Source organism: Rhineura floridana, chromosome 21, assembly GCF_030035675.1.
Source record: "Rhineura floridana isolate rRhiFlo1 chromosome 21, rRhiFlo1.hap2, whole genome shotgun sequence".
Lineage (NCBI taxonomy): Eukaryota > Metazoa > Chordata > Lepidosauria > Squamata > Rhineuridae > Rhineura > Rhineura floridana.
Genome location: NC_084500.1, coordinates 964,219 through 988,008, shown reverse-complemented (window position 1 = coordinate 988,008; position 23,790 = coordinate 964,219). Strand labels below are relative to the sequence as shown.

General features: G+C 48.8%; 1 protein-coding gene across 2 annotated transcripts in view; it reads left to right on the top strand.

Annotated features, from left to right (window-relative positions):
* LIMK1 (LIM domain kinase 1) overlaps nucleotides 1-22,042 on the top strand; it is a 37,004-nt gene extending 14,962 nt beyond the window's left edge. For both annotated transcript variants that reach the window (XM_061604730.1, XM_061604729.1), the window contains 14 exons: nucleotides 5,127-5,265; nucleotides 6,135-6,244; nucleotides 7,367-7,558; nucleotides 9,932-10,037; nucleotides 10,163-10,332; nucleotides 10,998-11,181; nucleotides 13,541-13,627; nucleotides 14,480-14,611; nucleotides 15,539-15,598; nucleotides 16,190-16,255; nucleotides 16,391-16,538; nucleotides 18,301-18,356; nucleotides 19,128-19,285; nucleotides 19,952-22,042. In XM_061604730.1, coding sequence (XP_061460714.1) covers nucleotides 5,127-5,265; nucleotides 6,135-6,244; nucleotides 7,367-7,558; nucleotides 9,932-10,037; nucleotides 10,163-10,332; nucleotides 10,998-11,181; nucleotides 13,541-13,627; nucleotides 14,480-14,611; nucleotides 15,539-15,598; nucleotides 16,190-16,255; nucleotides 16,391-16,538; nucleotides 18,301-18,356; nucleotides 19,128-19,285; nucleotides 19,952-20,114 — 1,771 coding nt within the window. In that variant the 3' untranslated portion in view covers nucleotides 20,115-22,042. The remainder of the gene's footprint in view (nucleotides 1-5,126; nucleotides 5,266-6,134; nucleotides 6,245-7,366; nucleotides 7,559-9,931; nucleotides 10,038-10,162; nucleotides 10,333-10,997; nucleotides 11,182-13,540; nucleotides 13,628-14,479; nucleotides 14,612-15,538; nucleotides 15,599-16,189; nucleotides 16,256-16,390; nucleotides 16,539-18,300; nucleotides 18,357-19,127; nucleotides 19,286-19,951) is intronic.
* The last annotated feature ends 1,748 nt before the right edge of the window (nucleotides 22,043-23,790 follow it).

Genomic DNA, 23,790 nt, shown 5'->3' with positions numbered 1-23,790 from the left:
AATATTCATTAGTAGGGTGGGTTGCAGATTCAGGACTCCCTTGCAGATTTTGAAAGGCTTTTTTAAAAAAGAAAATATATATACAGTAGGGCCCCGCTTTACAGCGCTTCACTTTACAGCGCGTCGCTAATACAGCGGTCTCAGTTAGACACAATGAGACTAAAGCCCCACTCATACGGCGCTTGTTCTGCTTTTACGGTGGTTTTCGGGCATCGCGTGCCATTCTATTCAATGGGTTCCACTTTACAGCAGTTTTCGCTTTACAGCGGGGGTCCAGAACGTAAGCCGCCGTATGAGTGGGGCCCTACTGTAACTGGCCCTGGCAAATGGTTATTTTAGAGAATGAAAAGAAGATAGGAAGCATGGTCTGTTTGTAATTATCTGATGCTGATGGCAATGGGTTATTTCCAATGTTCATCCTACTCAAAGTAGACCCATTTCAGTTAATGTACATAATGAACTTCGGTCCATTGATTTCAATGGGTCTACTCTCTGAGTAAAACAGAGTTGGACTCAAATCAATGTTTTTTAAAAAGCCACTTATATGGCAGCTTCGGTAATGTGCATCTTCCTTTGCATTTAATCAACTGCAGATTAAAAGGGCAGCCAAAGAATCTGTGTTTGGTTGCTGGCAATTGCCTTACTGCCATCTGCAGAGTTGCTCAGCGCCTTGGAAGGCTCTCCGAACATTTGGACTAAAACCCGGAGCGGATTCCACTGCCCCACTGACATGGAGCCACCAGCCACCATTGGTTGTTCTTAAAGTTCCATGTTGGAATGAGGTGGGGTCCATAATGGTTAAATTGGAATGGTTTGGAGTGTGTGTAAGCCCTTTGTTCCCCTGAAACAGGGTCAGAGCTTTGTCCCAGTGTCATTCTGGGACTGATGGGAGTTGTACTCTGAAACATCTGGAGGGCACCAGGCTGGCGAAGGTGGGCCTGAAGGCCACCTGTATGATGACAGAGAGCTGGCAGTAAGGGGTTTTTCCATGGCTTGATTCTGACACTGCACCACATGGCGTGGGAAGACGGGCAGAGCCTTTGCAACAGGAAGTGAATCTGTCACGTCACTCCTCTTCTCCTCCGGAGAAATCCCCTCCAGCTGTTAGCTCAGTCCTGCCTGGTTCCTCCCATGCAAAATGCTCATAAGGAGGGTATGAATGGAAGTTTCCATTTCTGTTGCTTGTCCCCAGCATCTAGACTGCCCCTGACCCTGGAGGCTTCATTTAGCCATCAGCCATTGATAGGCCTCCTCCACCTTGTCCTCCATGAATCTATCCAATCCCTGCATTTAGCGGCAATCCGTGTCTCTCCTGTATATTCTTTTCTTATGAAATACTGTGTTTTGATGTATTCTTCCGCAAACCAGCTTCAATCTGAATTGAGACAAAGAACCACCTAGCTGCGTTTTAAACCAGCAGTGGGCACCCAGCCTTAATCTCAGTGCCGCCCCTTGTAGAAGTCAGCAGAGAAGAGGACGGGGTCAAAACGAGAATGACTTGCCTCTGCCTCTCTGTTGGCTCCGGCGCCCCCTGCCATTTGGGCTCCCTGCCCCCCACCCTGCCCCCACTGCCTCTGACCTTTGCCACTACCGGGCTCACCCTACGTGGTGTGGGCAGGGATTTTCCTTCCAGTCCAATTGACATGTGATTTCGGGTGTATGTTGTCCCTCCTCATGTAGAGAGCGTCCAGCTGTCAGGGGGCTGATCCAGACAAGCATCATGTGTAGTTTTGCAAGCCAGGAAATAACCTTGAGACGGGTCGGGGGTGGGGGTGGGAAGTGTCATCATTCCCCTAAACGTTCAGTTTCAGGTACGGAAGCAGCAACTGACGTCAAGGTCACTGGCCTCATCATTTGTTGTTTGGTTCAGCAAACAAATCCACCAATGCGCAGCTCCCTAGCATGAGTCTGCCACACATCCCCAAGCCTTTGGCAATGTGTCAAGCCTTCATGCTGCTGCTGCCAGCCCTGCGGATTCGCCACCATCTGCACCCGCTCTTAGCTCTGCCGCCCCAAAGGGACAACTTTGGGGTGGATTTTCTGGATGCGGTCGGCATGCCAGTCACAACCGGCTGGTCAGACGTCACCGAATATTCCATGCATACACAACATTGAGGGTGCTTGAAGGATTGGGCCATCTCTGCTTCTTTACCACAGCTTCCCTTAAAACCTGACTTAAAAAAAAAAATACGGCTGCTTTGCCTCTCTCTTCCCACAGTTTGTTTTGCTCTCAGTCTTCAGCCGTTAGCCCTCCCACAAGCCTCAGGAAGTTGTTTTAAAATGAAGCTGAATGTTAGGAGATTCAGGACAGAAAAAAAAGAGGCGGTCCTGCATCTAGCACAGAGTTAAACTATGGAGTTTGCTCCCACAGGAGGCAGTGACAGCCACCAACTTAGCCGGCTTCAAAAGGGGTTTGCCCAAATTCATTGGCTACTAGCCTCAATGGCTCTGTTCTACCGGCACTGCATCTGAGTACCAGTTCCTGGGTATCACAGGAGGGGAGACTTGCTGTTGTGCTCAAGACCTGTGGTTGGGCTTCCCCAAAGCAGAGGTGTGTGGTCAGCCACAGTGAGGAGAGGATGCTGGCCTCAATGGGCCCCCAGCAGGGCTTTTCTCATGAGGAAAGAAACTCATTCATACATTTGTAGTGCAATTGCATTTTGTAAAGCAGCAGACCAGCTCTGATGTCCCAGGTTCAAAAGCAAAGTAAAAAAACTGGCCAGTGTTGTCGTTCACATTTAGAGAAAGATAACAATTCATCGCACTTTTTTTTTATTTTCACTGTTTCGGAATAAGTGTTCACTTTCTGTCATGAGAACAAGGATTGTGTCTGTTGACAATGAGAGGGACTTTGTTGTTGTTGTTGTCTTAGTAAAGTGAATGTTTTTGTTACTGGCAAGACTGCCCCCCTGCCAGTGCATGCACAGGGTTGAGGGTTCTTGCTTTCTCTGTTCCCCCGTATCTACACAGGGTCCTTGCATGTTGAACGTTAGGTCATCTAAGCTCACAGGTTATCAATAGCAGTTGTCTAGTGTAGGCGGAGAATAGAATAGAGGAGACCACACTCAAGAAGTCTTAAATCTCAGGAGGTACCAGAAATTTTCTATTTGGGAGTCAGACTTCAGACAGCAGAACACTCTTTATAATATATGCTATTTATTCATATCTTTCACACTACAACTAATAAAATGCATTCTAGGTGGCCTTAGCCAGCATTGCAGAAACAGAAAACAAAAATAGAAACATATATATCTGCACAAAAGAAATTTATTTATTTATTTTATTTTATTTAATTAAGCTTATATACCGCCCGACTAGCAACAGCTCTCTAGGCGGTGAACATTAAAAATACAATAAAAATAACACAAAACTGTACAGTCTAAAATCAAAATATAATAATTTAGAATTAACAGGAATTAAAATGCCTTAGAAAAGAGGAAGGTTTTAACTTGGTGCCGAAAAGATGATAGTGTCGGCGCCAAGCGCACCTCCTCGGGGAGACCATTCCATAGTTCGGGGGCCACCACTGAGAAGGCCCTAGATCTTGTCACCACTCTCTGGGCTTCCCTATGGGTCGGAACCTGGAGGAGGGCCTTCGTAGTAGACCGCAGTGTACGGGCCGGTTCATATCGGGAGAGGCGTTCCGACAGATATCGTGGTCCCGCGCCGTATAAGGCTTTATAGGTAAGTACCAACACTTTGAATCTGGCCCGGAAGCATATTGGAAGCCAGTGCAAACGGGCTAGCACAGGTGTTATATGCTCAGACCGCTTAGTTCTTGTTAGCAGTCTTGTTAGCAGAAATTGCCCGATATCCATTTAACATCAAAGTATAAAACTCTGAAGGCACATCTTAATTAAAACAAGTTACAATAGTTGACGGACTGAGTTAAACTCAGTCATATCACAGAGCCAGAGTACAAGGGACATAGGAATACTTGTCATGATAAATCACCCATCAGATGTCACGGATGGAATAGACAGATGGTTCTCCTGCTTTCTTCAACCCTGCCCCCTCTAGCAGAGCTGAGGGGCCCTGAGTGCTATGAAACCTGGCTTTTTATACACTTTCTTTTCTATGGGAAGGCGTGTTCCCATGGTCTTCTCTCATGAATTCATTCCCACAGATTTGTCATAAACATTCTCATGGGAGAGTCTTACAAACACATACCTTTTCATTCTCATAGATTTCTGTTTCATAAACATAGACATTCTCTGAGATTCATATCAGTTCATAGGTGAATTGGCCAGGTTACTGCCGGCCATTCAGAAAATCTTACTAAGGTATTTCCTGTTCTCTTCAGTGTTTATGTTCTAACACAGACTTGTTTATTTTGAAAATATCTTGGCTACTGTCTTGGCTACTATCTGCTGTCTTGGCTGTACACCCAGACTTCCTAGAGGGGGAAAATGGGTACAGAAACACTTGTCTTTTTAAAATGCTTTTTCTCCAACTCTGAAGGGGAGCAATTTCAAACTACTCCTGTTTTACTGTTTAGCTCTTGTACCTATAGCAAACTTTATACACTGTTCAATAAGTCTTAAGCATCTTCTGAGCAAATCTAAGCATAGGTAAATGATTTCAGCACATTATATGCATACTTTAAGCCATTATCTGGTCTTCCCATTAGACTTTGAAAAATGCCTCGGCCATTATTTGACCTGTTAACCTAATTGCTTCCTTGAGCAGTCAACTGCCCAATCCGAAATCCATGAGTCATGCACAGAAAGGGAGGGAATTTGTTTTACCTGTGGCATTTATCTCCTATCTTTGCATCAAGGAACTCAAGCTGGTGTACATGGTTGCCCACTCCCTCTATTTAATCTTCACAACAACCCTGTCAGATAGATTAGAGAGACGGTGTCTGGCTCAAGGTCACCCAGTGAGCTTCATGGTTGAGTGGGGATTCGAACTCTGGTCTTCCAGGTCCTAGTCCAGCAATCTAACCACTATACCACACTGGAAATGCACCTAGGCAACCTTCTGTCTAGGAGGATCTGATGATTGGCGTCCTTTTGAAGCTGCAGTTTTGGAGGCTTTGCTGCGTGCTCATTATTTGGGCAAGACGAGGGCCATCCAGGGAAGGTCCTGAGGTCTGACGTCTCGCCTTTGCATTGCCTGTGCAGGTGCTGTGAGTGTGGGGCGTCCCTTTCCCACCAGTACTACGAGAAGGATGGGCGCCTCTACTGCAAGAAAGATTACTGGGCCCACTTTGGGGAACTCTGCCATGGCTGCTCAGAGCAGATCACCAAGGGGCTCGTCATGGTAAGGAAGGGGGAGAGCAGCAGGGGCAGTGGGCTACGCAGATTGGCTCGCTTGTAGGAGCTCACCACGGGCTTTGGCTGGATGGCTGTGTGGTGCACTCGCACTCTGCATGCGCTCTTCAGTGGTTGGGCTTGGCCTGGGGGGACGTGGTGAGTCGGAGATGCTCATTTGGACCTGGGCTCCAAGCTCAGAGAAAATCATGCCTGGGGATTCATGCCGGGTGGTGCCACTTTAGGCTGCCTGTGGGAGGATGCCAGGGCCTGGGCCGCAGGGGAGTCTGGTCCCCTCGTGGAACTTCTACCCCGTACCCAGAATTTTCAACAGATGTGAGGCAGTTAAAGATGCAGGTGTAAAGGTACAATGGGGCACTTGAAGTACACCCCGCTTGTTCCTTGGCAAGCAGGGCTGATCAGAACTGACAGCGAGCCCTTTTGAAGTTGTCTGTTTGCAGCAGAGCTTGGAAAAGTTACTTCTTTTGAACTACAAGTCCCATTAGCCCAATCCAGTGGCCATGCTGGCTGGGGCTGATGGGAGTTGTAGTTCAAAAAAGTAACTTTTCCCAGCTCTGGTTTGCAGGCATGGTTTGCATGCCTGCTGCACCTGCCAGTAGACATTTTTCTTCTGTAGAGAGCATTGCCGATCCGTGGAGGGAAAGTATCTATTTACAGCTGCGGTTTGAATCCAAGCTGCATCTGCAGACAGACAAAGCGTGCTGTCGGTGCCGATTTGCTTGTTTGTTTCAGAATTCATAAACTGCTCTCCTTTTTAAAAATGCCCAGTTGGTGACTCCAGAACTGGGGGACCACAAGAGATGTGAGATGTCAGTCTTGCCATCTGTCCGAGGCTCACGCTGTCTGTTTCCGTCCTAGGTGGCTGGAGAACAGAAGTACCATCCAGAATGCTTCAGCTGCCTAAATTGTCGGGTGTTCATCGGTGATGGAGACACCTACGCACTGGTGGAACGGTCCAAGCTGTACTGGTGCGTGGGGTAGATAACTGAGTTAACCGGGGGGTGGCAGGAGATGGGCAGGAGATGGGCCGAGCAAACCAATGGGATAGCTTTCTTTCTGGAAGGCTGCATCCGGAAGCTTCACGATCTGCCATACCTGAGCCATGTGGCCTCCTCCCGCACCCCATAGCCCTCCCCTGGGAACAAATTCCAGCAGGGCGGCTGGGTGAGTCTGTGGGAACAGAATCAGCAAAGACGCCTGTGACCGGGGTCATCACATTTCTTGCTGCATAAGCCTGCGGGGAGCCACTCCGATGCATGGCATAAGGCCTGACCTTGGCCAAGGGCGCATCTGCATGAGACGGACCACATGCGTATATATGCTGTCAAGCCTCCTGCCTTGTGCCCGGGGATGGATGGGGCCCCCTCTGCAGTATTCTCCTCACCACCCCACCTCTGCTGCTGCTCCCATCCTTTCATCCCCCCATGCCAATTGCAAAGCAGCAAGAGGCACCATCCATTTCGTGGGGAGAGAGGAAATAAAGCAAAGAGGCTGTGCAGTTTGAGTTTCTGAAGGGCTGGGAGCAGTGGAGACTGGTGGCTCCGGTGTCAGTGGGGCAGTCAGTCTGCTCCAGGCTTTAGTCTGAACTTTCTAGGAGCTGTCTGAACTCCTTCAAAGGTCAGACTAAAACCCAGAGGGGATTGACTGCCCCACTGACACCGGAGCCACCAGTCTCCACTGGCTGGGAGAGACTCCTGCCTGAAATCCCGGGGAGCCATTGCTGCCAGTCAGTGTATGCAATACTGAGCTAGGTGGACAATGGTTTGTCTCAGTATAAGGCATCTTCCTATGTCTCTGTGTGCCCAGCCATTGGGCCGGCAGCCTCTCCTACCCCGGAACGTGCTAAGGGCGAGGAGGGTCTTCTTACATCTGGGGTGGGGCATCTGAGGGGTGATAGCCAAATGTGGCCCTCAAGTGGAGAGTCCCAAGGGCCTGGGGTTCACTCATTCACTGCAGTTGCCCGCCTTCAGAGGAGGCATATTGGGACCTTGAGTCACACCATTTACTCCATTTCTCATGGAACACTTGGGGCTGCCCCGCGGGTTGGGAGTGACGGCCCTTAAGCCTGTTCCTCTTCCTCCACACCGCAGTGGGCACTGCTATTACCAGATGGTGGTGACACCCGTGATGGAACAGCTGCTCCCGGAATCTCCTGGCACCCGGATCCCCCACACGGTCACCCTCGTGTCCATCCCGGCCTGTTCCGACGGCAAGCGAGGCTTCTCCGTCTCCATCGACCAGCACGGTGGTTCAGAGCACCCGCACACCGTCCGTGTCCGAGAGTGAGTGCAGCTCGCTGGGCGTTAGGTGTGCCATGGCCTCATCCAGGAGAGATGTGGCACCCTAAGGAAGGTTCCCTGCAAGGGCTCCGGGGTCACCTTCTGATGAGAACCGACGTCAGTCCAAAGTGAATAGTATTTGACACACTTTGAGTTCCATCAGAGCTTCCCATTTCAAACACACAATTTTAAATTTGTCATTTTTGCTTGTGAAATTTGATAGGCAGCTCTTCAGAATTCAGGTGTTCTTAGGCTTGTCAGGGTATTCTGATTTACTGTAGTTCTGGCAGGCTTTGGATACAAAATCCAGTCAGCTCTCAAATACCAAATTACCACTGCATGTTGGTAAAATAATTAATGCATTTGCATGGCCTTCCCAAGACACTGTGAAATACCGCAAAATGTTTCTTGGCTGCTATAAAATTTGAGATGCCACAATTTGTCATCTTTCAAATGCAATCAAATAATATTAAGTGTTATTGGTTAATATATTTTATTATTACACATATATTCTAGCTTCCCTCTCAGGAGCTCAAGGTGGCATACTTCCTGTGGAGTCTGGTAGCTCTGTGCCAGTGGGGCAGTGGAATCCATCGCAGGTTTTTCCAGGAGCACCTTGAACAGCTCCTGCAAAAAAAAGGAGTGGATTCCACTGCCCCACTGACATGGAGCCACTGACGGCCACTGCATACATGGTTCTCCCCCTCCTTGTTTTATCATCACAACTGCCCTGTGAGGTAGGTTAGGCTGAGAGACAGTAACTGGCCCAAGGTTATCCACTGAGCTTCATGTCTGAGTGGGGTTTTGGACCTGGTCCTAATCCAGCACGCTAACCACTACTCCGCACTGGCTCTGGATATTTGGCGATCGTTCAACTACCCATTGCTATCTGGGAGTGGAACCACTCAGTTTAGACCAGGGGTAGCCAATGTGGTACTCTCCGTGCTTTGCCAGACTCCCAAATCCCATGAGGCCCAGTAAGCATGGACCATGATGGATGATGGGGGGCACCGTGTTAGCTACCCCTGGTCTAGGTTAGGGGTGGGATGATCTGTCACTTTCGGTTCTCTCTGTTCCTCATTTTTCCAACCTTAAATTCAACTCTCCACATTTCTGCATCAATTTGCAATTTAAAATCCTCACGAAAGTTCTGAAGCATTTTAGTTCAGATTTCTACTAAAACACATTTTGTACGCAGCTGTGCCTACGCTCATTTTTGCAAGCCATTCCTCATCGTATAATGATTTTTTAAATGTTATTTTCCTTCGTATATTCATTTTTATGCACACCTTCCCCTCATATATGCATTTTTGTAAACGTTGGTCGGTTGGCGAATTGCATTGCAAAATCTGAACAACTGCAAATTTTGATGGATGGCTCTCATACTGTTTTGGAAAGTGTGGCTTTGATAGATTCAACCTGAAGTGCAAACTGAATAGAATTTGTCACGCATCCCTAGTCTAGATTGTGTTGGAGCACGTACACACCGTGTGATGAGGTGCACTCAGTGCTTGTTGATGCAAGCGCTTCTCTGGGCTACTGTAGACATACAATGCCGTCCCCGTGTGGGGAGAATGCCCTTCTGTCCCACATTATTTGTCAGTCTAAAGCACATTCTGTTGGAATGGTTATAATCATTATTATTATTATTATTATTGTTATTATATCCCACCCTTCCTGCCAGAGAATGGGAGAATGCCCTTCTTCAGTGCTTGCTGCATAGATGTGTACACAGAGAGAGTGTTTTCAGGTCACCTCCTACCAGGGCAGACCTAGTGGCCTTGCAGGGCTGGGCCACCCCCTCACCAGGCTTAGCTTGTCCCGGAGTGAAATCGGCAAATCAGGAAGCAGGACAGCCACTTGTGCATACCAATATAGATCCCTGTATATTTGTATATCAACACACCAGTTTCCAGCCCTTCTTTTTGGAAAGACTGCGACAAAATCAATAGAACAAGAAGGGTTGTGAAGGCACTAATGGAGGGGAGGGGAGTTTGAAAACACACCCACCTGTGTGTACGGACGATGCGGGCAGGAGCTGCCGCTTTGCCTGACGTCGTTGTGTGAAGGTGTGCAGAACTGCACACCGTGATGTACAAACGCACCCTGTGGGGGGGGGGGAAAGACGGCCCCTGTGAGTTTCAAAGGCAGTGTGTGTGCGCACCGCCTTGGTTGGCCATGAGAGGAGGGAGTAGAGCAGAGGGGCGATTGGTGGTGGGATGGTTCATTGGGTGACATTTTGGTCCTTCTCTTTTGGCCGCCGTCAGGAACTGGTGAGGATCTGGCTTTGCCCCCCCCCCGAGGCTTGGTCTGTGGGGGTGCCCTTGCATGCCAGCTTGGAACAACTTTGCTCTTGCCTCCCTCTTCCCCCGACAGATTGAACCCAGACTGCATAAGTCCTGACATGAAAAATGCCATCCACGTTGGCGACCGCATCCTGGAGATCAACGGCACACCAATCCGACATGTCCCGCTAGACGAGGTGATCCTTCTTTTGGTATTGTCTCCAGCACCGTATCCTTCCCTCCTTTGAAAAGAATACCGGGCCCCACGCCTGGCTGGGAAAGCCAACCCTCCCAACCATCCTGCCTTCTTCTGCCTCTGCAGATTGACCTCCTGATTCAGGAGACCAGCCGCCTGCTCCAGCTCACCATCGAGCACGACCCACATGACATGCTGGAGAACAGCAGCCCCCTCTCAGAGCTGCACAGCCCCCTCCACTCGCCCAGCCGCACACCCTGCCCGGAACCCTCCACCATCCGCCAGCGTGCCGTCATGTAAGGATCTGGGAAAAGGCGAGGTGAAGGGCAAGCAGCCCAAAATCTGGCGTGAAGTCTGTCTCCCATTGCCTTAGCACCTGTCCATTTAGATTCTCTCCATTTCTGTTTTTTTCTGATCTAAAATTCATTTCTTCACATTTCTGCACCAATTGGCAATTTTATTAAACAAAATCCTCATGAAAATTCATCAGCATTTTAGTGTGATTTTTTGCAGGCAGTTTTTTCTAATGTACACATTTTTGCAAGCAATGGATCCTAATATAATGTATGTTATTGTCACCAGTGTATTCATTTTTTGCACACTTTCCCCTAATAGGTGCATTTTTGCAAACATTGCTTGATTGGAAAACCGCACCGCAAAATTCAGACAAGTGCAAATTGCAAAAGATGGCTGGGTTTTGGTTCTCATATTGTTTCAGAAAGTGTGAATTTGATAGATTCAGCTTTAAATGCGAACTAAATCAAATTTCTCCCCCACCAATGTTCAGGGATGGTGGCAGTTGGAGTCCTGGAGGGCACCAGCTTGGGAAATGAACTCCCTGTCAGATCTCCCATTCTGTCCCTGGCAGGACACCTGCTATTGATAGACGATCCAGTTTTCCCTCTCAAGAGGGCCAATCTGATCATTTTCAGTCATCTGTTGTTCACCTGTATCCACATAGGAGAAGTTGCAGCATCGACAAGTCACCCTGCTCCAGTTCCCTGGGGTCCCCCTCATCGCAACGGAAAGACATCGGCCGCTCCGAGTCGCTTCGTGTCGTCTCGTGCCCTCATCGCATCTTCCGCCCCTCGGATCTCATCCATGGCGAGGTGTTGGGCAAGGGCTGCTTTGGGCAGGCCATCAAGGTACCAACATGGCATTTCATGTTCCCCAGCTGGGCCCTGCCTGTCACTTAATCGCACCACCCTGGCCAGCTCGTTGATGAACACGCTGTGACATCACAGCAGCTTAGCCAGCTGAGAGCCAACTAGGAGGCTGAGGCTGACTTTCAGGATGATTTGCACACCCTTTAGAAAGCTGAAAGTTGGTCTCTCGTATATTCTGAGGCATCTTGGTCCCTAGAGAAGTCTGAAAGCAGGACAGTGGCCTAGCAGTTTGAAATGGAGGGAGGGCAGGGAGGGTGCCCCCAAAATGGCAACGGTATTTCTGTACCAGCCAGAAAAGCTTAAATTTGGTACATGCACACTTCAAGGCAGCCTGATCAGTGGAAGAATCTAGCAGTAAAACTTGTATACATTTCCTTTTTGAAGAGCAGAGTGGGGCTGGGGACATGAACTGTCCCCCAAAATGATTAAGGTACTTCTATACTAGCTAGGAAGCTGGGATTTGACCCAGAGATTCCCTCTGTCCTCACTAGAAATGTCTGGAAACATTTATATCTGTCATGGGCAAAAATGTGGCCATGTTTACCCTGTAGAGACCAGCCCAGAGCACTGTCTTGTGGGACAACCTTCTCATCTCTGAGTTGGTCTCAGATTGGAAGGGGGCAGGTTTCCGGTGGCAGCCAGGAACATATACAATATGTTCCCAGAAATATGTGTATATTCTTTGGTTTGCTTCTCTTTATCCTGGCCCTAAATTCACGGTGGTAGAACCTCTTCCAGTTCAAGGGCCAGACTCCCTTCTGAGCGACCTTCTGAGGGCCGCATGCGAGTGGTGGGCGGAGGCAAAAGTGGGCGGAGCAAGAAATGTAAATGTTACCACTGTACAGCAGGCTAGTTTGTCCATACACACATACCCCTTCCTCTGCCCTCCATTCAGACAAGCAAGAGGCATTGCCAGTGGTTCAAGGGCATATTCCAGCAGGGCAAAAACACTCAACGAGGGTGCAAAGCAGGGCTGATGAGGGGTGTGGCCGTGGAGGGGGTGCAGCCTGGGGAGGGTCCAGGAGGCCATCTAGAGGGTCCTGTAGGGTCACATTAACCCCATAGGCCTGAGGTTCCCCATTCCACCTTAAGACCTAGAGACTTGGCTAAGCGTCTGGTCCCACATCAACCTGCTTGCACTAATTTATTTATTTATTTATTACTTGAATTTATATGCCACTTTTCCATACAAATATGCTCAGAGTGGCTGACAAAAGTGCAAATGACAACATCAATAGCAATCAATTCAAAAATATAACAGTCGTTTCAAATCATTTCGAAACATAACAATCCAACAATCACTCCAATTGATTACCTAAATATTATCATGTTTAAAGTCATCATAAAACATCATAAAACAAGCTATCAATCCCTTAAAATATATCAAATTAATAGCGTAACATTTCAATATTAATAACATAACATTCCAATACAAAAGCATAAGGAAACAGTTTTCGTCACTCAAGCATTACTGCTGTTTATGCTTTTATGAGTTGATATCCTCCCCTTCCTCCCGAAGCAGCCCAGGGCAGCAAACAGAAACAAAACAATTTAACAAGAACAAGAAAAGCAAACTAAAGACAGTTACAAACATTCCAAAAACAAATTACAATGAAAAACATTCTAAAACACAGTTGAATATATTTTAAAATGCAGCGTAAAAACATTCTTTCACTGGTGATCTCCGGGTTGCCAGGAACAGTCCCCGTCAACCATCCAATGCCTGGCTAAACAGGAACGTTTTCAGGTTCTTCCTGAAAGTCAATAGTGATGGAGACAGAAGCAGGGAGGGCATTTCACAGATGAGGAGCCACCACTGAAAGTGCCCTGTCACGGGTCAGTGCCAAGTGGGCAGCGCTTTAAGATCGGCTGGAATTGCTGACTTTTGGGCAGCACACTGGCATCTAATTTGGCATCCAGTTATGTGCCAGAGGGCATTCTCATTCCAAGCTCCCCCCCCCCAATTATGAAACTCCCTCCCCTCTCATTTAAGGGTTTTGGTACCAGCTAAAGACTTCCCTTCTTACCCAGGTCCTCGGATGAGCTGGTGTCGCCCTGAGAATCTCTTTGTTTAAATTTTTTCACATGTGTATCTGGGTTTTAATGTGTGACGTTTGTAAGGATCTGGCCTCATAACCTGCTCTGGGAAGCTTTTGTCGACAAGTGGGCTATAAACATTTGAAAGAAATACATTTGAGTGTATATATATCTGGATATATATTTGGGCGGCATATATTGATCTATATGTGTAAAATAAAATGGACGTGTAGATGTTTAAATGTTCTGTCAATGTAAGCTGACAGGGTATTTTTAAAGGAACAACTGCTTCCTTTGGCAGGTCACCCATCGGGAAACAGGAGAGGTGATGGTCATGAAGGAACTTATCCGTTTTGATGAGGAGACTCAGAGAACGTTCCTTAAGGAGGTAGGACTAACTAGATGCCAGGGACTGGAGGGACGGACGACACTCTCTCTCTGTCTTACACACACTGGCCCACTCTCCTGGCCCTTGCTAGCCACCCAATAGGTCTTGCTATTTGCTCCTTCAGACCAAAGGTTGGCTAGCTTGAATTTTTGTCCCTCCCCTCCTTGGAAGCCCTAGACTGGGGTTCCCAGACTGTGGTTGGTGAGCTTCACTCAGGTGGTCTGTGGCACGTCCACATGAAACATTCACCTTGGTTTTTAACTCCATTTGTGCTGCTTTTCCCCCTTCTTACGTTGCATTTTGTGGCGTTCCAGTCTGAATCCTGTGGAACACAAATTGCAATTGCTCTAAAATGCAATATGCAATGTAAGAAGTAAATCAATGAAAATGGAACAGAAAAATCCTGCAGCATCTGGCACCCCACATTACAACTGCTACAACAGGCAGAAAAATCATCAAGGGTCCTCTGAGACTGTCAGCAATTTTCAAGTGGTCCTCGGGGGGGGGGAAACTTTGGGACCCATTGCTCTAGACCACGTGTGAGAGTTTTCTGACCTCTTGTGCCTCTCACGGAACCTGCATGTGAGCATTCCATGACTGGCCCTTCCCCTTCAGAATGCATGAGGAGATTCCTTCCATGAGGCCGCAGAAGCACACTCGCTTGCTAAGTGGGTTTGCAGGAGTGTGAGAGCGAGCCCTAAGATGGATATGAATAAAATGGCCAGACTCTCCCTCTCCGCCACCCCTGACTGCTGTGAGCCCCGGGCAGCTCTTGGGTAAACTCGGCCATTGCACTGTGGCCTCTACACAACTGCTGATCCTCACATCCCCCCGGTGCTCTCGCCCCCTCAGGTGAAGGTGATGCGGTGCTTGGAGCATCCCAATGTGCTGCGGTTTATCGGGGTTCTCTACAAGGACAAGAGGCTGAACTTTATCACAGAGTACATCAAAGGAGGGACCCTCCGCGGGCTCATCAAGAGCATGGTGAGGTCACAACCTGGGTAGCCAAGGGGATGGGAGACCTCCTCTGCGCAGCACGGCGATGCTTTTCATTTTATTATTTTATTTTATTGTTACACTGCTATCCTGTCTTTCCTCCAAGCAGGTCAAGGCAATGTACGTGGCTCTCCACCCTCCCGTTTTATCCTCACAATCACCCTGCAAGGCAGGTTAGGCTGAGAGACTGTTACAGGCCCAAGGTCACCCAGTAACCAAAGTTAGCCCTGTCTGTTACTTTCCCAGCTTTTAAAATGTTTTTAAAAGATTTTTCAAAATATGTTTTTAAAAATATTTGGAAGATGTTTTTCGTGTTTTTATCACGTCTTGTGTGCCACCTGGGTGAATGAAGGCTGCAACAGATAAAAGACTTCCAATCGTCGTGGTATCCATGCCATTGGATCAAAGCCTTTTTCTGTCAAGACTGTGTGTTGATCGTCGTGCACCGATCTCCACACATAAAAAAAAAAATAACGCACAGGCGTCCTTCTGGGAGGAAGGGCAGGATATGAGGATGAGGATGGTCTACTCTGAGTAGGACTAGCACTGGATGCCACCCCTTTATTTTTACGCAAGGATCCTTGGCCGATGCGTCAAGACTGAGGTCTGGCAGTGCCCTTTCCTTCCTTTGAAGAGAGTCGTCCAGTGGGAATCCTGCCCCATCGTTGGCTAAATTGGAGGGTGGGGGTGCTCCCATTGGGGCCTCCTCTTCCAGAGGAGAAAGGATGCCGTTGGGCCACTGGCGAGAAGAGAGAAGTCCTCAGCCCCCTCAAACAGCATCATAAGACATTTCCTCCAAGACCACTCGTGTCTGCCGAGCCTGCAATGATTACCCCAACCTCCTGGCTATTTTTGCCCTCCTGCTCCCACCGCCCAGAAAGTTCCCCCACTCACCAGCCACCTCTCTGCTTGCAGGACAGTCAGTATCCCTGGAGCCAGCGGGTCAGCTTTGCAAAAGACATCGCTGCGGGGATGGTGAGTGTGTGGGGGATCACCACGCTCCTTCACCAGAGGCTACATGGCCAGGGGTGGGCAATGCTTGCATGATCCTCTGGGAAGATCCCTTTTGAGTTTCATTTCTGGTATATTCCATGGGACTTAAAACATCATTGGGCACATTCCTAGCGGAAGAAGGGGCCCAGCATTGTTCCTCTGGTTGTAAACTGCAGGGGGAAAGCATGCTTAGGACTCCCGTGGGTTGCAGAGATTTGACAGACGCAAGCCTAGAAAGCCAGCCTCGCTCCCAGAGCTCATGGTGACCTGGGCTTAACCCCTAAAATTGGCTTTCAGTGCCCAATAAAAGAGTAGTATGTCTATGGGGAGCGTGGAATGCCTCGCCCTCGCCTCTTAGTGCCCACAAGCAGACTCATCGAATCAGGGCTTCCAGTTGGCTTCAGCCTTGTTGGCCTTCGTTTCAGTCACTGCAGCTGAGCTGTCTGTAAAAGAGGAATGATCTTGTGGTAAGGATAGGCAGTAAAAAGCATCTAGCAGTGCTACATAATTTGGGAGGGGGTCTTTTTTAAAAAACAGAAGCATAAAAAATGGTCTCTCCCCCTTTTCCCACAGGCTTATCTGCACTCCATGAACATCATTCACAGGGACTTGAACACGCACAACTGTCTCGTGCGGGAGGTAAGTGGTCCCTGTGCCGGTTTCAGTGTGGTGGGGAGGGGGGAGCCACGCTTCACTCCGGCTTCACTTTGTCAATGGCCGTGGGCATGGAAGCAGCTGTGTGAGCGGCAAGGATTGTCTCTCTCCCCTGGGCAGAACAAAAGTGTCGTCGTGGCCGACTTCGGCCTTGCCCGGCTCATGGTGGACGAGAAAAACCAGCTGACAAGCCTGAAGAAGCCGGACCGCAGGAAGCGATACACGGTGGTGGGGAATCCCTACTGGATGGCCCCAGAGATGATCAACGGTGAGTTGGCCAGGGCATGTCTGTGGGTCTTGCTGGGGCCAGCATCTAGAGCAAGGCAAGGCTTGGGAAGACGTATGTGGGGGGCTCAACTCCAGGGTGGACAGGCCCTCTGTGGCCTTGGCCAAACAGCTCTTTCCCAATATTAAGCATCAAGGATGCTGCGGTGCTTATGGCACTTTGTGGTGCAAGCAGGCCCAGAAAGTGGGATGATGGTCTCAGGGGGCAGATGCATAAGGCCCCCTTGGCCATCCCTCCATGTTAGAGTTCTGCATGCCAGGACTGGGGATTTATTTATTTAATAGCATTTCTAACCCCCCCCAATATTTTTTAAATCTTTAAGCAACCTGAAATCAATAAAACAGTGTAAAAGCATATAAGGGCAAATTAAAACACATTCAGGGGATTCATGTACATAAATCAGGGTATGATGTTATCTGTCAGGGTAAGCCGGGGCAGAAAGATAACGCTTTACACAACGTCTGAAGTAACTAAGGCCTGGTGTGTGCTCCCTCCTTGCATTTTAATGTGAATTTGCCCGATATGCACATCCTGGGCAAATATGGGAACCAAAACACAGTTCTCCTTTGAAATTTACACTTCCTGAATTTTGCAGTGGAGTTCTCTGACAAAAGAGCATATGAACGACATGCAAGTCAGTGAAAAACATGCAAAAAATGAATGCTTTTTGAAAATAATGTGCAAAACTGCATCCTGTTAGAGGGGAAAATTGCTTTCCAAAATGCATATACCTGCATACAAAAGTGCATGTATTTTGAATAGGGATGGGCGAGAAATTTGATTCAGGTCACGCTTCAAGCCAAATCGATCAAATCCACACTTTCTGAAACAATATCAGAACCGAAACAGCCATCCTTTGAAATTCACAAAGTTTGCAATGCAGTTCGCTAACCAACCAATGTTAGGGGAAAGCGGGCATAAAAATGATTATATGAGTGAAAATAATATACAAAAATACATTATATTATGAGAAATAGCTTTGAAAATGTGTACATTACTCCAAACTGACTACAAAAATGTGTTTATTAGGAGAAATGTGCCCGAAAATGCTGGAGAATTTCCATGAGCAATTAAAAGGAAATAGCAAAGTATTATTATAGCAAAGAATTTAAGAGTGGAAATATGAGAAGGCAAGAGAACCAAAATTGACAGGTCTTTCCATCCCTACTCAGAGTAGACCCATTGAAATTAAGGGACGTGACTCTCTTAGATCTGCTTGGAGTAAAATTTATTTTATTTATTGGTTGATTGGTTACTTAATTTGTATCCCGCCCTTCCTCCCAGCAGGAGCCCAGGGCGGCAAACAAAGCGCTGAAAACACATCAAAACATCATAAAAACAGATCTTAAAATGCATTAAAACAGAACAGCGTTAAAAACATTTTTTAAAAAAACAACTTTAAAAAAGGGTTAAAAACATTATTAAAAACATATTAAACAATTCCGACACAGACGCAGACTGGGATAGGTCTCAACTTAAAAGGCTTGTTGGAAGAGGAAAGTCTTCAAAAGGTGCCGAAAAGATAGCAGAGATGGCGCCTGCCTGATATTCAAATATTCAATATTAAAATTTAGTTGGCTGGAAGCCTTCAACTCTGACCAGGATTGCTTTGGAACTGAACTCAACTGGGCACCAATTTCCCCCCCATGGGCAGTGCAATGTGGGCAGAGAAACAGCTGCTGAGGAGATGGTTAGAGGCCTGATGCCACGGGTGATGGTCTCTCTCTCTCTCTCTCTCTTGCAGGCAGAAGCTATGATGAGACGGTGGACATTTTCTCCTTCGGCATTATTCTTTGCGAGGCAAGTAGGACTGGACGCGTACGGACAGCATTATATTGTTTTTGAATACTGAACTGCAAATGCTTAATGCAGCTTGACCCCCTAGTACATGGGTGGGGGCCATCTGGGGCCCTGGACTCCAACTCCCATCCTCCCTGACCGTGGGCCATGCTGGCTGTTGGGGCTGATCGAAACTGGAGTCCAACAACATTCCCTTCCCTGCTCTAAATGCACTTGAGCAAGACTCTGGGTTTCTCCTTGACGCACCCACCTAGCATGAGCCAATCTGGGAGAGGGAGCCAGGAGCTTTGGGGCTGGATCCAAACAGGTCCTCTGATGCTGGGTTCTGGGTTCTGAGTCAATCCCGGAGGAGCCCACAGGGGTGTCTACCCAGTTGGAGCTGACCTGCGGCAGAGCCTTTTCAGAGGTGGCTCTCCGTCTGTGGAATGCCCTCACCACTACTGTCATCGCGACTGACTCTCAGGAGGAATTTGTAAACATTCCTGTTTACCAGGCGTTTGAGGGCTGGAGGAGACTATTCCTGGCAACCCAGAGATCACTAATGAAAGAACGCTGTTAACTGTACTTTAGAACATTCTTAACTGTGTTTTAGAATATTTTGTGTTTTGAACATTTTTTAATTCTAAGTGAGTTTTTTGAACGTTCTGAATTGTTTTTAGTATGCTTTTCCTTTTCTGTTTAAGTTGTTTTGTTTATGTTTGCCGCCCTGGAGGAAGGGAGGGACAGAGACTCGATAAACAAGCCAACAGCTCCTTCCCCTCCTTTGCACAGATCATTGGGAGAGTCAGTGCAGACCCTGACTACCTGCCTCGCACCCTGGACTTTGGCCTCAATGTGCGGGGCTTCCTAGACCGCTACTGCCCTCCCGGCTGCCCCCCTGGCTTCTTTCCAATTGCCGTCTGCTGCTGTGATTTGGATGCTGAGAAACGGTAAGCAGTGGCGAGGGGGGGAGGAAAATCCACAGGGGGGCAGATTTTGTGCCCAAAGGGGGTCAGAGTGCTCTAAGCTGTAAGTTGGTGGGAACCTCACCCCACCCCAGATCACTCCAAATTGAATCCTACTCATTCATTTACCCCCACCCCGTTAATTTCCCAGCAGATCTGCTCCAACTCAACTAAGATTTATTTATTTATTACATTTATATCCCACCTTTCCTCCCCCAAGCAGCTCAAGGTGGTGTTCAAACGTGATTCTCTTCCTCACAACAATCTTGTGAGGTAGGTTAGGCTGAGATATAGCAACTGGCTCTGAGGTTCCCCTCCAGTGACCCTCTGTTAATTTCCTCCCAAATCATCTTTAGATAAACTCCTCTTACATTAATTCATTTTCTCCATATTACTATCCTACCCGGTGTCCCACATTACCCTCAACTCAATCCCCCACCCACCCAGAAACACTCCGGGCCCTTCCAGAAGTATTGGGGGTCCACGTCTCCTAGGTCCTCCCCCTCTCGACATTCCAGGACCAGCAGAACTCTTCTTCTGCTCTTTGTGATTGTGCGGAGCTGAACCTCCATGTACAGGGGCAGTGTACCAGTGAATACAAAGCCAGAGTGGATCCTCACCTCCCGCATCTGCTCTGCTCTTCCCCACCAGGCCTGCCTTCAGCCGCTTGGAGCATTGGCTGGAAGCCCTCCGCATGCACCTGGCCATGCAGCTGCCCTTGAGTTCACAGCTGGAGCAGCTGGATCGAGCCTTCTGGGAGACGCACCGGCGGGCCGAGGGTGGGCTACCCGCACACCCTGAAGTGTTGGAGTGAGCACTGCTGCAGAGGTGGGCGAGCAGCGGCGAGCCGAGACGTGTGCCCGTGCGGCGGGCTGAAGGCGAAGTCCTCTCCTGCAAAGCCATCCTGCAGGCTTCACACCGCTCGCCCACTAGAGCTGGTCTCTGGGTCCCCAGCAGCGCATGGTGGCGTCCCATGTGGCTGAGAGCTGGCCCTCTGCTTCCTTCAAGGGGTGGTGGAGACTCTGTGCCTGGTGTGCACAGTCATTGGAAGGGCAGCCTGGGCTCTTGTAAATACTCCTGTAAATGAATAGGCACCCTTTGCCCAGGCAAACCCCATCAGGGGCGAGGGAAGGGGGCACCCCCCACTTCCGCCTTGCCCGCTTCGTGGCTGCGAAAAGCCTTTGCACGCTCCACCGATCACGCGCCTTTCTGTCCCTGGCTGGCCACTGCTCACAAGCTAGCGTTGTCTTGGGCAGGGGGGAGATCTCCAGGGTGCCTCCTCCCCCCCACCCTCACCCTCCTGCGAAGCCCCCCCACCTCCCTCCCCTGGGCAGACCCTTGTCCTCCTGCAAAGCGGTGCCTTTGGGTCGACGTGAGCTTGCGCCCCCGCCCCCAGGTTCTCTGGGGGGGCCTTCATTCATCCTCTGTGTGTGTCACGTCTGTGAGGAGGCAAAAGACGCATAATGATGTGCGCGCATGGCCTGGCCTGAGTGCTCCCTGGAGCACGTGTGGTGTCTGTCTCTGTCTCTCTGTGCCCTCGTGTGTGTGTGTGTGTGTCCGCCCCTTCGATTGTGTCCTAGCCCTGCCGGCAGAACTGCATAACCCGACAGCTCCCTAAGGGGGGTATTCGGAGTGGAGAAGCTAGGTGTGTGGGGTTTTTTGGGGGGGATATGCTTAACCCTTTCTCCACCCACTTCTCTATTCCGAGTCTTCTTCCTGTCCAAGCTGCTGTTCCCCTTGTGAGGATTTTGTTGCACGTGTGTGCCGCGGAGTGTTCTGGAGCCTGGGCAGCCCAGTTATTTGTACAGAGCAAAGGGGGCATCAGCCCCCTCCTCTTTTCCCACCCTCTGGAAATGCATCTCAGGTTTGAGGCAGAACCACAGAAGAGGAGCGGAGCGAGGTGCGCAGGTGAATCACAGGAGACAGACCGAGGGGTGGCGCCAGAGGTCAGTATCATCAGGCACCTGCCAAGGCCCACACTCTTGCAAGGGTCCCACTCCCAACCCCTGGGGCCTCCTTGCGTTCTGTTCTTCCTCTTCTCCCCCTGCCTGTTCACCTGTCCTCTCTGAGCACCTAGGCAGGAGCAGGAGAGGACGCAGAAAGCTTCCCTCGCCTTGCACTCTCCGTCTGGGCACCGTTGCACGCAGGCTGAATCCAGAGGGAGATGGCCAGCAGCTGGATGGCAATCACAAGGGGAGCTCGTTGGAGGCATCTCACCCATGCCCCTCACCTCATCCAACACACACACACACACACACACAGTCTGTTGCAAGCTAGCACTCTATAGAGTTCTGTGGAGCATGCTGTTTGGGGTGTGGGGTTGCATTTTCGAATGTCCTCTTGCATAAAAGAAATCCCCCGACTGTCAAAGCCCCCACATTACAGGGAAGCTGAGGATCAAACCATTTCCCTGCCCTGCTGTTTTTCTACAGGCAGGGGAAACATTGATGCTGGAGCATTCAAAGATGTAATTTACCCCCCCCCCATGTCTGATTTCTCAGAGGAGGAGATGACCAGTGTCATCAAACAACCTCAACCAGGGAAGAAATTTTGGAGAGTGTCCAATGGGGGGAAAGGAACACCTCTCCTTTTCCCCCATTGGCCCCTCTCCAAAATTTCTGACTCACTAAGTCACTCAGACCGGAACTGCAGTACTCAAGATTTTAAAGTACAGGGTTCACGGCAAAAGGCTCAAGTTCCAGAAGGCCCTTTGGGAAGCCCCACAACCCTTGGTTTTTAAGAAAGAAAGAAAGAAAGAAAGAAAGAAAGAAAGAAAGAAAGAAAGAAAGAAAGAAAGAAAGAAAGAAAGAAAGAAAGAAAGAAAGAATAGTCAGCACAGATGAGGGATCTTAGCCTTGTGAACTAGGAAAGGAACCTCCATGGGTAGGGGCACTCTACCTCTGATTACCAGAGGCTGGGAAGAAGCAATAGGCAGGGCGGAGCGTCAGGCTTTCATCCTCCATTTGCTACTTCTGTCCCTTTCAAACCAATGTCAGGGTCACTTCTTTTTTTGTGAAGGAAGGCCAGTTTCCACATTGTAATTAAAAATAAAAGCAAAAAACTGTTGGGACCTGTCAGGATAGAGGAAGAAACAAGCCTTAGTACTCCCAAAAGACGCACACGTTTGCTACCCAGAGCTTTGTCAGCAGGACATGTTGTCTCATACGAAGTCAGGCCATCAGTCCATCTAGCTCAGTATTGGCCACACTGGTTGGCAGCAGTTTTCTGCCAGCCCTGCCTGGAGATGCTGGAACCCCAAGCTTTTTGCATGCAAAGCAGATTTTCGACCGTTGAGCTGAGATGCCAGTCCTCATGATCCCAGATCAAAAGAGGTTTGCTTTAAATAGGAAGCCGGTGTTCTGCCACTGAGCTACAACCCTTTCTTAAAGGGGGAAATTTTGATGGGTCTGTGCCAAACTCGCATCCCACTCTCTGGCTTGGAGATGTGAATCTTCTGGGGTTTTGGCCGCTTAAAAGAGCTTAAAGATGGATGAACAACTGACACCAAAACATTGGAATTATTCTGAAGTGGGCTACATTGCAGTTGGAAGCTGTATTCCTCAGTCCACGGAGCAAATGTCCGTACGTGTAAGTTTCTAGTCCACATTACTGAACCGGGAGCATAGGTGGCAGTTGTTCTGTTTGTTTGTTTGCTTGTTTGCTTGTTGTTGCTGTTGTTGTTGCTGTTGTGGGATAGAGGGTTTCCAGCCTCCCTCCTCACCAATTCCAAATGTGAGCGGGATCTGAAATGCATTTGGAAAACCAAACTGCAGTTTGGCAAAGCAGATTCTCCCAGCTCCAGGTGGCTCACAAAAAAAAAAAAACCTGAGTGTATTTTGTTTTTATAACATGCACAGTTTAAGGGCAGCATTGCATTTGGGGGGGGGGGGAACAGTGTCTGAAGCTTCCAAACTGTGACAAGGTTTTAAGCCTTTTGTCAGCCCTTTGTCTTACAGTAAGTGTGCTCCTCAAAAATCAGCGGAGGCTAAAAGGGGCCTCCGTGTTCAGAAGCTGTCTGCCTCTGCAAAGCAGATTCTCAGGACAAAGAATGGGGAGCATCTGGGCGTGCATACAAGATGGTTCTTGTTAACATCATAGAACCATAGAATCGTAGAGTTGGAAGGGGCCCATAAGGCCATCGAGTCCACCCCCCTGCTCAGTGCAGGAATCAAAATTAAAGCATACCTGACAGATAGCTGTCCAGCTGCCTCTCGAACCCCTCCAGTGTTGGAAAGCCCACTGCCTCCCAAGGTACTCAAATTGAGACAATGTTGACGTTGAGGTTTTTGGACATCAAATGCATTTCAGGTCTAATGACAGATGTTGCATATTTCACAGATGTCTTTGTCAGCAATTACCATTCTGTGGCAGCTGTTCAGCTGTGTGCCTCTTCCACACACACCTCTAGAGCAGCCTTCTTCAAGCTGGTGCCCTCCCAGTGTCAGGGTGATAGGAGTTGTAGTCCAACAACATCTAGAGGGTGCCGGGTT